The 12393-nt window shown below is 45.8% G+C and overlaps 1 protein-coding gene and 1 long non-coding RNA gene across 2 annotated transcripts in view; one reads left to right on the top strand and one right to left on the bottom strand.

Annotated features, from left to right (window-relative positions):
* Window positions 1–3954, bottom strand: part of PPM1E (protein phosphatase, Mg2+/Mn2+ dependent 1E) — a 65038-nt gene extending 61084 nt beyond the window's left edge. Inside the window, exon 1 of the mRNA XM_064677991.1 lies at window positions 3491–3954. Coding sequence (XP_064534061.1) covers window positions 3491–3891 — 401 coding nt within the window. The 5' untranslated portion in view covers window positions 3892–3954. The remainder of the gene's footprint in view (window positions 1–3490) is intronic.
* A 303-nt stretch (window positions 3955–4257) lies between these two features.
* Window positions 4258–6742, top strand: LOC135425582 (uncharacterized). Its single transcript, XR_010435637.1, has 3 exons — window positions 4258–4368; window positions 6297–6352; window positions 6653–6742. It is a non-coding gene; the product is annotated as an uncharacterized LOC135425582 (long non-coding RNA).
* The last annotated feature ends 5651 nt before the right edge of the window (window positions 6743–12393 follow it).

The following is a 12393-nucleotide window of genomic DNA, read 5'->3' as shown; positions in this document are numbered from 1 at the left end:
AAAATGTAACAGCAAGATGAATTTGTTCTTCCTACTGACACAACTTCTAAGAGTCTGGCCCTGTCCTCTCCTGGGAACCCCAACTTTGCTGATCAGTTTTTCAGATGTGTTGTCAAGAGCCAGCTTTTAAAATGCATTAGATTTAATAAAAGTATCAGTAGGAAGAGAACAGGGCATGATATGCAACTTTGTTACATCAGGTTAGTAACTTCTTCCTTTAAAACAAGTCAGAGCAGAGGTTCTGCTCCTGAATCAGATGAAGTGATGGGGTCTCATATGTAACAGATTAAGGGCTTGGGATATTTGTCCCTACACAGAAACTATGTAAATGACATATTTTTATCTTGAATAAGATGTTATAGAAGATAACCACAAATTGAACTTGCAGGCTTTCAGCCAGTGGTCCAATAAAATTCCTCAGACATTCTTGGTTTTTGACTATTTTCTTCATCTACTGTGCCTCCCATTGGAGAGTTTATCCTGTGGAGGGTCCCTAAGAAAGCACATGGGACACATTTTGTGGCATTTAGGCAGATATAAAGATTACATTAATCTAATTTTCCAGGCATATGTTATCTCTAGGAAAAAAAAAACAAAACCCAAAACAGGAACTGGAAATCTCAGAGGGGAATATGAGTCTTTTGGAAAAGAGCAGGAAAAGCTCATAAATAAAAACTCTTTGATACTCATACACAGTGGCACAAAACCATTATATTTCTTCATGATTGGCAATATGTTCTCATTTCTGAGATGGTCTCACTTCCCTCAAAAAGATCTAAAGCTCTGTGCCTAAAATAGCTGAAAAACAGCTGTTGGATTTTTCACAGCAATGGGTTTTATCCTCATGCTACATATAATGCAAACCAGTCATTTGACTAATATATAGTTGCAGAAAACATGCCTTCACAATGCAGTCCCTCTTGCTAATGACAAACCAATAAAACATTCCCTTCATAGGAGTTTTCAAGAGCTTTTTTTTGTTTGTTTTTAACACTATCATAACCATTTGGCATAAAAGTAGCTTTAATGATATGCAGGAAGTTTCCCTTCTCTGGAGTCATCTGACCAGTCCAACCCTTGGCTGTAAAAGGTGAAAACATTCTACTTTTGCCTGTTTTATAGTCTTGTCAGGGTTTTAAGTTTCTCTGGTGACTGGAAAGTATACTAAAAATACAATACCTTACCTGAAGAATAGTTTTGCATACTTGCACTTACCTCAGATTTCACCATCATTCAAGAAAAAACTATTTCAGTTTAGCTCTGTCTTAGAAGTTATCAGATTTGGCTTACATTTTAAATGTTTTAAAGAATTACTTTGCAGTTTTCTTAGCTAGATAGATATAAATCAATTTCTACCACTCTTCTGTTAAAAAAAATATTAATTTACTATTTGAAAATGAATTATCTATACATTGATAAAATTATTTAAACCTTTGGAAAACAAGTTTCTTATGACGTGGTCTCCTGCTCCCTTAATTTTGAAGTTTTTGCCTGTGGAAGGAAGTCTGCATTGATTTCACCACAAACAAAGCCAAGAGATGTTTCATTCAGGGGCCATCGAAAGATTTGTGCTGAAGGCTGAAAAAAAACGAACAACCACAACCTGGCAAGAGCTGTGTCTATAAAAAGAATCCTCTGAAAATGTCTTTTTTTTTTTTTTCTTAATAATTTCAGCCGTTAATATGGGCTTCAGAAACTGGGGAATCTGCCTGTCCTGGGGTAGGAGGACAGGCAGAGAGAGAAGGGGTGGGGGAGGAATTCAAGTTCAAATTCATTTCGTAGATACACTTTAAATAACACTTTCAAATAATCTGCTCCACGTCTAAAACTTTATTTGCACTAACGTGACTTTTGATCTCACAAGTCTGTTTAAAAATAACCCAACAAAACACGTCCTAAATAGGTAGAAGGGACTTGCCTCTCTGCTCTCTACCACATCCCATGAATGTGCTGCTGTATTCCAGAGACTTTCCAAAGGTGGCAGGGTGAGCATGTGTGAATAGGAGAGCTTTGTCCTCTGCAGCTATCATTGTGTCGTCCCTATCGTCCACAAACGCAGAGGGCAGATGAGAACTGAATAGAAACAGACCATGCAGTTGTAAAACCCGGTTCTTTCTTTATTATTTATTTATTTCTGGCACTGAGTAACACCTCTCATTACAATTACCGGCTCAATGGCAGAAAGCTCCCCGGTGTGCTGTGCGGATTTTCACAGCTTCATTTGTCTCCTCCTGTGGCATCAGTTTGAAAAGCTTCCTAAAGAATCGCCACTAACAACCATTTCTATTTCAAGCCTTCAAAGCCGAAGCTGAGCACAATACACGGCACTGGGAACTGATCTTTAGGTTTCAGTCCACAGACTTTCCACACTGGGAATAGATCCCATCTGTTTCCTCTTTATGCACCAGCCTTTAGAAAGCACAGATCTGGAAACTGCCTCCGTACAGAACCGAGTATAGCCGGCTTTCCCCAGCTGACGGCAGAAAAATCCCCATGATTATGGATAGCTTTCTCCCAAGGCTTTCTACTCCTCTTTTCTCCCCGGTCTGTGAATACATGGTGTGGTTTTCTCCGCGTGCGGTGATTTTTTGGAAGGGTGAAGGGGGTGGACCACTTTGTCCCCTTCCTCTTTCCCCTTCCTTTTTTTCTTGGGAGAGGTTTCCCCGTTTACAAACCCTCACACAGGGAACATTTCAATTTAAACCCTCGGCACAATCAACCACAGGCAAACCCCCCTCCTGCTCTGGCACCAGAGCGTGAGACATTTCCCCCACCACTCTCCCTCCCCACCAAGCTGCTCTCCAGATGGATGCTCGTGGCTCTCCCTCGTCTATTCCCTTCGCCTGTCCCGGCCGGAGGGAAGGAGAGGGCACAGGGTAGAGGATTCTTTTGGGCAGGGGGAACCGGGCAGGGCAGGACACTGTGACCCCGAGCAGCTCAAGCACCGCCGAAGTCCTGAACTCTTTTTGCCTCGGGGATCCCTCGCCTCCCTCCCTCAGCCCCACACAGGAGGGGTCCCTTTAGCCCCACACGTGGGAGTCCCTCAGCCCCCACGCTCCCCACACGGGAGAGTCCCCTCAGCCCCGTCAGCCCCACACTGGGGGGTCCCTCAGCCCCACATTAGGGCGTCCTTCAGCTCCCACATTGGGGGGTCCCTCAGCCTCACACTGAGGAGTCCCTCAGTCCCCACATGGGGGGTCCCTCAGTCCCCACACTGGGGGGTCTCTCAGTCCCCACATGGGGGGTCCCTCAGTCCCCACATGGGGGGTCCCTCAGTCCCCACACTGGGGGGTCTCTCAGTCCCCACATGGGGGGTCCCTCAGTCCCCACATGGGGGGTCCCTCAGTCCCCACATGGGGGGTCCCTCAGTCCCCACATTGGGGGGGTTCCTCAGTCCCCACATGAGGGGTCCCTCAGCCCTCACGCTCGCCACACCGGAGGGTCCCCTCAGCCCCGCGCCCTGCCCCGCTCCCCTCAGCCCGGCACTCACTACTTGTAGAGCTGCTGCAGGCAGAGGTCCAGGCACTCGCCCTCCACCTCCTCCTCCGTGATGTACTCCGAGAGCGGCCGGGGCAGCGGGGGCAGCGGCGGGGGCGGCGGCGGCGGGGCGGGTGGCTGAGGGTCGCCGGCGTCGCCCTCGCCGCCTTCTCCCTCCTCTGCCTCAGCTGCCGCTCCCGCTTCTCCCTCTGCCCCGGGCTCCTCGTCAGCGGCGCCCGCGGCGTCGGCAGCGGGCGGAGGGGGCGCCGGCTCCTGCTCCGGCTCCGGCTCGGGCTCCGGCTCTGCCCCGAAGGGCCCGCGGAACTCTCCCAGGAACAGCTCGAGGAAGCGGCGGTAGGTCTTCTCCTCCGCGCTGCCGCCGCCGCCGCCGCTGCCCGAGCCGCCCGCGGCCATCGCTTCGCATTCCCGGCCGCCCGCCGGCGGATCAGCACTGCGCCCGCAGAGAGCTCCCTGTCCCTGCCCGCCACCGCCTCCTCCTCCCGCCTCCCGCCTCCCGCCCGCCGCCTGCGCGCGCGCTCCCGAGCCGGGCCCGCGGGGCCGCGCACGCCGCGGGGGTGGTGGCGGGCGGGGGGGGCCGGGGGGGGACGCGCCTCGGCGGCGGGAGCGCGGGCGGCGCTGAGGGGGCTCGGGGCGTCCGGCGGCCGCCCGAGGGGGCGGCTCGGCCCGCGGCAGTGACGGGGAAGGGGGGGAGCGGGAGCTGCGAGAGCCGCGCCGCTGTGATGAGTCATGCGAAGGCAGCCAGACGCGTAGGTTCCTCACAGGAACCCGGAGGAAACCTGAGCGCACATCGCCTGTTACCTAATCCCCCTGCCTCCTTCAGGGCTTCCCTGAAGCTTCCGCCGCCGCCGGCGCCGCCGCGGCTCCCGGAGGGTGAGCGGGGCTCGGAGGGGGGGGCCGGGCTGGTCCCGCGGTGTGGGGACGGAGCTGTCCCTGCCCGAGCCTCCGACCGGGCCGGGCGCAGCCTCTGGGGGCGGTTTGACACCGGAGCTTTGCGTGAGGGGAACTGGCCATTGAAAAAGAAAGAGAGCAGATTTAGACGGGATATTGGGGAAAAATTCTTCCCTGTGAGGGTGATGAGGCCCCGGGACAGGTTGCCCAGGGAAGCTGTGGCTGCCCCATCCCTGGAAGCGTCCAGGCCAGGTTGGACGGGGCTTGGAGCAACCTGGGCTAGTGGAAGGTGTCCCTGCCCATGGCAGGGGGGTTGGAACCAGATGATCTTCAAGGCCCCTTCCAACTCAAACCATTCTATGATTTTATGATTAAAAATGGGGTATTTAAGCAGGAATGTCCCCTCCAGCCTGTCGCGTGGGGCCTGGCCCACGCTCCCACACCCGCGGTGGTGAGACCCCCAAGCCCCAGCCCCTCAGCCCTCCCTGTCCCCCCAAACCCCCGGGAAGGGCAGCTTGGGGTCGTTTTACTTCACTTCCAACACTTAGCAACAAAACTTGTCTAAAATTACATTCAAGATGGGCATATGAATAGCCATGAATAGTCATAAAGTTGGAGTGAGACCAGAGGAAGCCACCAAGATGCTCAGAGGGATGGGACACCCCTCCTGTGAGGAAGGGCTGGGAGAGCTGGGGGTGTTCACCTGGAGGAGAGAAGGCTCTGGGGAGACCTTAGAGCTCCTTCCAGGGCCTAAAGAGGCTCCAAGAGAGCTGGAGAGGGACTTTGGACAAGGGCATGGAGTGACAGTACAAGGGGGAATGGCTTCCCACTGCCAGAGGGTAGGCAGTGTTAGGTGGGATATTGGGAAGGAATTCTTCCCTGGGAGGGTGGGGAGGCCCTGGCACAGTTGCCCAGTGAAGCTGTGGCTGCCCCATCCCTGGAAGTGTTCAAGGCCACATCAGACAGAGCTTGGAGTAACCTGATCTAGTGGAAGGTGTCCCTGCCCATGGCAGGGAGTTGGAACAAGTTGATATTTAAGGTCCCTTTCAACCCAAACCATTCCATGATTCTGTGATAAGTGACACATTACACCATATCTACATATTCATATTCCCCTTCTGGCAAAGGAGAGCTCATGAGCAGCTGAAGATGTTGGACCAAATGAAACTTAAAAGACAACCAGTCAGTGGGAGACAAACTGCAGCTGATGTTCTCCTGCTGTCTAATAAATGTCTTTCATTTGCAGAAGGCATTTTGGCTTGTTTTATTCATTGCTGCTGAAAAGCTATTTTCAGAGCTATCAGGCCCATAAATACCAATAATGAACAGGTATAATTTCCACACATTTAAAATAGCTTGTACACAGGGGAGGGAACGATATCCTTAATGTCAGATATCCCTTGAAAAATGGCCAAAGCACAAGCCTCGTATGCAAAAATATTCTCAAATTTTTATGGCTTGTAACAAGGACAGCATCTTGCTGAAACCTGTTGTTCCTTGCATTGTAGTAATTACCTCTGCATGTCAGGTGCTCCTGTAAATCTGTCTTCTGTTTGGTGAATTATTTTAGAGCCAAAACTAATTTTAGAATATTTCCGGCAACTGCATTGACTGATCATATTGCAATCCTGTGAATATGTAAAAGCCCTGAGAGTTAAAAATGTGATTGTCACAGTTAGTCTTGGTCTTTCACAGCCAACGGTGACAGAAAATCACATCTCTTCTCCAGAAAGAATATATCTAAGTAATATTTTGCAGTATACCATTTCTATAGTTTCAATTTAGCACTCATTTATTTAGGAATGCCAGGTGGGTTTTTGGAGGGAGGAAACATTGCAGTTCTTTTAGAGCAGATAAGTCCCAGTGGCAGCTGATGATGTCATTGCTGGGTTTTGTTTTTATTTTTTCAGGTTTGTGTGTACTGCATCATCAGTGAGTCACAAGCCCCGAGAGGATGCATATCAGTGCAAGTATCAAAAAGCAGCTTTAACTTCATGATTAGTTGCTTTTCACTAGGAATTCAGAGGCAGTTGGAGTTTCTAAGAAACTGTAATCCAGATAATCTTAGGGTAATATGATCTGAATTCTAAAAATTCCCATTATAACCATGTCTTAGGGAAGTAACAGCTAATTCAATAAGATCAGCTTCATGTTATCTGACAAACAGCAATTAAGACTATCCAAGAAAAGATTCAAAAGCATTTAGACAGTCTTTTTCTTTAAATTTTTGTTAATTTTATATTTTTTTTTTACTTGTTTCGAACAGCACATAAGAGTATCTGCAAGTAGTACCTACTCTGTTTCATGTTGAAATGTTAAAGTTACCAGATGTCCTTGATTCATCTTGGCAGTCCCCATGTGCTTTTCATCATTTGTCTCATTGCAAAAGACACTAATTAAAAAGAAATCGAGTAGAACCTCGTGCTCAGGACACTTTGTCAACTTTTGGCACCGCGGTCAAGTCGGGATTATTTTGCTTCCATACTAAACAAAGAGCTCGTGGCTCCAAGCCATGCTGACATTTGTTCCTGGGAGGGAAAGGTGGAAAACCATCCCTATGAACCTGGGAGGTGGAACATACGGTGGCTGTGGGTGGTGTGGCTCAGCCAGGCAGTCGGGAACCCGCTCCCTGGAGCCAGTGGGGTGGGCAATTCCCACAGGAGGCAGCCCCACTGCCCCCCACTGCTGCCAGGAAGGGAAGCTCCAAGCACAATGTGCTCTCCAGTAACACCCTGATCTCTGAGAGGCGTGCTTGGGGCCGTTAGGAAATGTTTGTGGTGCTCAGTAAGTCTGGGAGCTAAATTTAGGCTGCCTGGGTACACTCTGGATCCTTGGATAGCAGCAGGATGGATGGTTCCTGTGGGATGAGGTGGGGTGCGTGGAATAAACTCACAATTCATAACATTTTGTGTCTGAGATCATTGCAACACTGTCAAACAGAGGATGAGGCTTGCACCTGACTTGAGAAAGGCAACACAGGTGTTTGTGTCCTTTCCAGCTTAATCATGTTGCTTTTTTTTTTTTTAAAAAAAAAAGGAGGTTTTACAGTATTGTTCTAGAAGAAATATGTTTTATCTTAGCCTTTAAACAATGCCTTCCTCTTTCTCTTTTACTGGGGAGAAATAAGCAGGATTTGAACAGGCCTTGGGGAGGTGACCTGAATTGTATGGAGGGCAAAAAGAAGTGCTTTTGAAATTTTTGTAACCTGACAAAGAGAAAACATGTAGGGACGTTAAGAATGCTTTGACAATACTTAATATGCCTGTGATATATGTTCTGATACCAGACAAAAGAGTTTAATGGGAAAACCCAATGGTAAATGGGTAAATACCTCTATAAAGTGATCTCTTTAAAAAGTAGGGCTTTTGCAGTAAAGCTGAATTAATTTTAGAAGCTATATTCTGTTTTAATAATTCCAGAGGTTTAAGACTAAAGACAGCAAGAATTTAGAATGAATGCAGCAAGAAGGCTCTTGCTGACAAGCTGCATCAAGCTCCAGTTAATTTTCTTAGTCTCAGTCTGTTCTACTGCAGTTTTAAAAAGCTGAGTAACTTCTGTCACCACAGTTTTACTGGCTCCTTTGCCATAACAAGCACTGTACTGGGGTGTTCCTAAACACAAAGTCCTTCTCTCTCCTTCTTTCTCTTGACATTTTTTTTTTGAAGTTTTTGAGGTCAAGTCAGCTTTTCCAGATTAATAGTCAAAGATTATTCTGAAATATCCCCCTCCATTGCAAAACACAGGATTTCAGGCCTGAATCCCACTTCCAGCTGTCATGGAAATTTCCGGTGCTGTTCCAAAGGAAAATTCCATTTTCAGTCTTCCATTCAGACCCCTGCTTAGGAAAGGGGGTGCTTTGAACAGCAACAGTGAGGAACAGGATATCAGTCCATGCATATTAATGAGATTTGGAAATCTGTTGGAAAAGTACATGGAAGAAAGAAGTAATGAAAAGCTGACTTCAAAGTGACTGAGGAGGTGTGGAACACTCTCAGAGCAGGTATAACACACACCCACCCCTTGTTTTCTGTTATGGATTTAAATCCCATTGATATTCTCTTTCAGTGTGTGCATATTCTGTCCTTTTGGGCTGGAGGGTGAAGTTCATCCTAAAATGAGAGCAAAGTTTAAGGCAGGTGCCTGGTGGAATTTAAAACAAAAAAATTTATCGGTTCTTCCACAGTCTTGCTTTGAATGACTTGTTCACCGTCTTGCTGCAGATTAGATTCCTGGTTCTGTGATACCCTGCTCCAGTCACAAGACCTTAAATTTTGCAGTCACTTGCTTAGAAACATGTCCTTAAAAAAAGATTAAAAATTAAAAATCAGCCACTTCTATGAGTACCAGAAACCAACCACTGCTGTGTCCAGGCTCTGGGCATTATTTTTGCAATTTATGTGCTCCAAGAATACAGATAAAATAGGACTCCCAGGCTTTAAAAAATGTATGCAGCTGATTCTAACTTCTTTCAACAGTCTCAAATCCTATGATTTAGCCACAGAAATTCGTGTTAATTTTACAAATTAATGAATGAATAACTTTTAAAGAGATCCGTTCGTGTGATGTATTCCATAACATCAAACGTGTGGTAAGATTTTATAGTGAAAAAAAAAAGGTGTTACAATCTCATATTCCCATGCTACACTGTATAGGCATCATTTCCCTGCTAAGGAGACAACTTGTTCTGTAGTCCAAAACGTTTTATTTTAGCAACATATATGATACAAAAAGGAATTACTAAGTAAGTGTAGTTGTAACTGTGTTGCTAAAACTGCAGCGGTTCACACTAAATAAATTAGAGTATTAGAAGTAAACGTGTCAGAAGTGTAAACCTCCAAAAGAATGCAATGTGAGATACCAAACTGAGCAAGTATTTGAACTGCATATTTGTGGGCTTTGAGAAAAGCATCCAGATCCAATTAGAACCATTTATTGAGGTCTGCAGAGTTGCTTTTTGACTTTCCTATATATGTTACTAGATACTGAATGTTTTAAATGTTCCTCCTTCTCATTGTTTGAAACCAAACTGTGATTATTTATTTATTTATTTTTAATATCCTGATGCTTCTTTGGCTCCACTTAAATCAATGGCAAGTAATTCTTGCAATAAAATAACCAGTATTTTCTATAATTCTTGAAGAATGACTTAGTAAAATACATACTTTTCTATGCATTCTTTTGACATATAATCTGGCATTTTTACTGCTTGTGTAATGATTGAACTATTGTTTTTAATACCATTTATTATCTTCTCTAGTTAAAGCTCTGTAGAGCTTAGACTCTGGACTAGATAGTGGATATTGCAGGAATATTTCTCGCCTGTGGGAAGCAAGACAGGAGCTGACAGTTTAACAGTGGGTGCATTTGTGGGTGAAATTCAGTACTGGGAAAGGGGCCAGTTCCCGGTGATTTCATTCTTCAGCATAGAACATTAATGCAGGAATCTTGCTCCAGCCAAGGGAAGCCAACTCCCCTGACCCTAATCATCCCAAATGAGTCCATGGCTGGGAGCCACAAGACATCGAGTCCACAGCCTGGGGAGCCAGGGAGAGGGGAAGCCCGGAGCAGGTAGCAGCTGGCCCCGGTTCCTGGAGCCAAGGGGACTGGTGCGGAGGAGGGCTGGGCAGGCTGCCCTAGGGCACTGCCAGCCCTGCATTCCCCTGCAGCCAGGAGCCTGTGTGAGCTCTTAGCAGGGCCCTTGTGCCTGAACTGTGCTGGGAATCACGAGCTGACCTCCCTGGTGTTATTTCCCTTATGTGCTCCACTGTAATATTTCTGTTCTGTGATGTGAGCGCTCTGTTTGTTCCATTTCCCTCAAGGTGCTCTGTCTTAGGACAAGAAATCATCAAGCCACACTTCAGAACTTAATCACATATATTTCATAAAGAATTAGCATGTGTTAAAACAGTATAATACATCTTAATGTGCCTTTCTAAATAATTCTGATCCCAAGCGTGGTAAGGACAATCTCTTCCAAGAAGCTGGAGCACAATGACTCCTCCTTCCCACTTTTTTATTTTCTTTTGTTCAGGAAAAGGGTGGAGTTCAAAAGGCAGGCAGGAAGGATTTCACCTTTGTTCTTAATCCATGAGATGCCTTAGAATAAATCTGATTCAAGGATTAGTCCCCCCAAAATAACGGAAGGAACAGTAACTGAAATTCAATAGGAAACTTGTTATATTTTAAATGTACTTTTCTCAGCTCTGTATTCAACACTCAGGTTCATGGCTGAATCTTCCTCCATATGACTCAATCAGTTTGTGATTTACTTCAATATGAGACTGATTGTCTAATTTGAACCTTGGCTACACCTTCATACCCCCAGCTAAGCTATTCCTTCTCCATATTTTTGTAGATTTATTCTACTTAGAAGCTCATTGGTTTCTCAATGTTTCATAATGGAAAAGGTGCTGAACACATAAAACCAGGAATAAATAAATTGTTATTTTCCCTGTCCAAACCAAAGAGATTCAAAGCAGGACTCTGAGCTTGAGGAGAACCACCCTGTGACCACAGTGTTTGCCTGTTGCCAAGGCCTGTGGTAGGATCTGTATTCTTGTTGTGGTGACACAGTAGGTTCCTACACCACAACTGAATGTCGTCCCTATAAAATGGAATAATTTCAAACTCAGCATGATAGCTAAAGCTCTTGGCTTTCAGAAAACTGGGACTTAAGCAGCAAATCAAACAACCCATTTTCTTTTTGATTCGGTGCCATGAGGTTGGCTACTTAGAATCTTACTTTTTGTGCAGTAATAAAATTCTCTCCTGCCCCTTGCTGTTGTGCACTGATGCTGTGGCATGCAAGAGAATTCCAGGCACAGGTGGAAAAAAATCAACTGGCCATGGAAGATTTATTGGTGAGGCTACGGTCAAATTTTTTCTTTATATGCAATTCTAAGCCTGGAACAGCTTCCTTGTCTCCAGCAGATGAGAATGAAATCTGGCTCATTTAATCTAATTTTGTCTCCGCCAACAGATCCTTCTCCCTAGTTCTGGTCTGCAGAGCTGATTTTTATAATAGCTTCAATATGAAAAAAAAAAAAAAAAAAAAGAGAAAAATTTAAAAAAATCACAGCATTGAGAGCCTCCAATGTTTCCTCTGGACATTTTGTAACTCCCACTGTTAACCAGTAACTGTGCATCTTTTTCATTTGGATAACGACGCCCGGAATACTGGGAGATCTAACATTTACTCAGCCACGACGATTTATCTTGTTATAACAGGATCAGCATCTCAGCTGGGGCTTCTGGATGCTGCTCTACTACAAACAAAATTAAAACCCACAGTCAGCTGAAATTAATAGTGTACGAGAGACACGCTGCTACTCTCCTCACACATGGAAGGACGTGTGGAGGGTATTAATTCCCAGCACAATACGTGGAGGGAAACGGATTTTTTTCCGTAAATATCAGACACGTTGGAGAGCAGCTATCACTGGGAACCAGGAGTGCTGCTTAAAATATTGCTACAACGTTCCTAATGGATGGTTCTCCTTGTGGCTACGCAGGCATGTGCCCGGTGCCAGCTCCCCCCCTCCTCCTGCACTGCAATACGTAGGAAGCTTTTATTCCCAAACGGAGCGTTTGCCTGCTGACATCACAGGCGGTAGGATCCTTTTGTTTGCCTGTGTCTCCTGCGTTGAAATGTTTGTCTGAGTCACCAGTCCCGCTGCCTCCCTTCCCCTATGTCATGCTGCTTGCTTCAGAGCTTCTCCCTGACTCACAGTTTTTAAATTTTGACACAGCCCAGTTTTGCTGCATGGCAACTGAATACTTTCCCTTTTAATATTTCATTATGTAATTTATATCTAAACACTACAATGATCCAAAAACCACTGCCTCTTTTTTATTTTTTTTTGCAGCTTTTTTTTTTTTTTGAATAGAGAGTTTTTATGACTCAGATTCAGCACTGAATTTTGTTTCAAGGCAAAGTCAGTTTAGTGTATACTAGATTAAAAATTCAAGATAGTGACTCCCACAACTTGAATTCTTCATTTAGCTGCT

This window comes from Pseudopipra pipra, chromosome 21 (assembly GCF_036250125.1).
Source record: "Pseudopipra pipra isolate bDixPip1 chromosome 21, bDixPip1.hap1, whole genome shotgun sequence".
Lineage (NCBI taxonomy): Eukaryota > Metazoa > Chordata > Aves > Passeriformes > Pipridae > Pseudopipra > Pseudopipra pipra.
The sequence above is the reverse complement of the archived record's forward strand: the minus strand, read 5'-3'. Positions and strand labels throughout refer to the sequence as shown.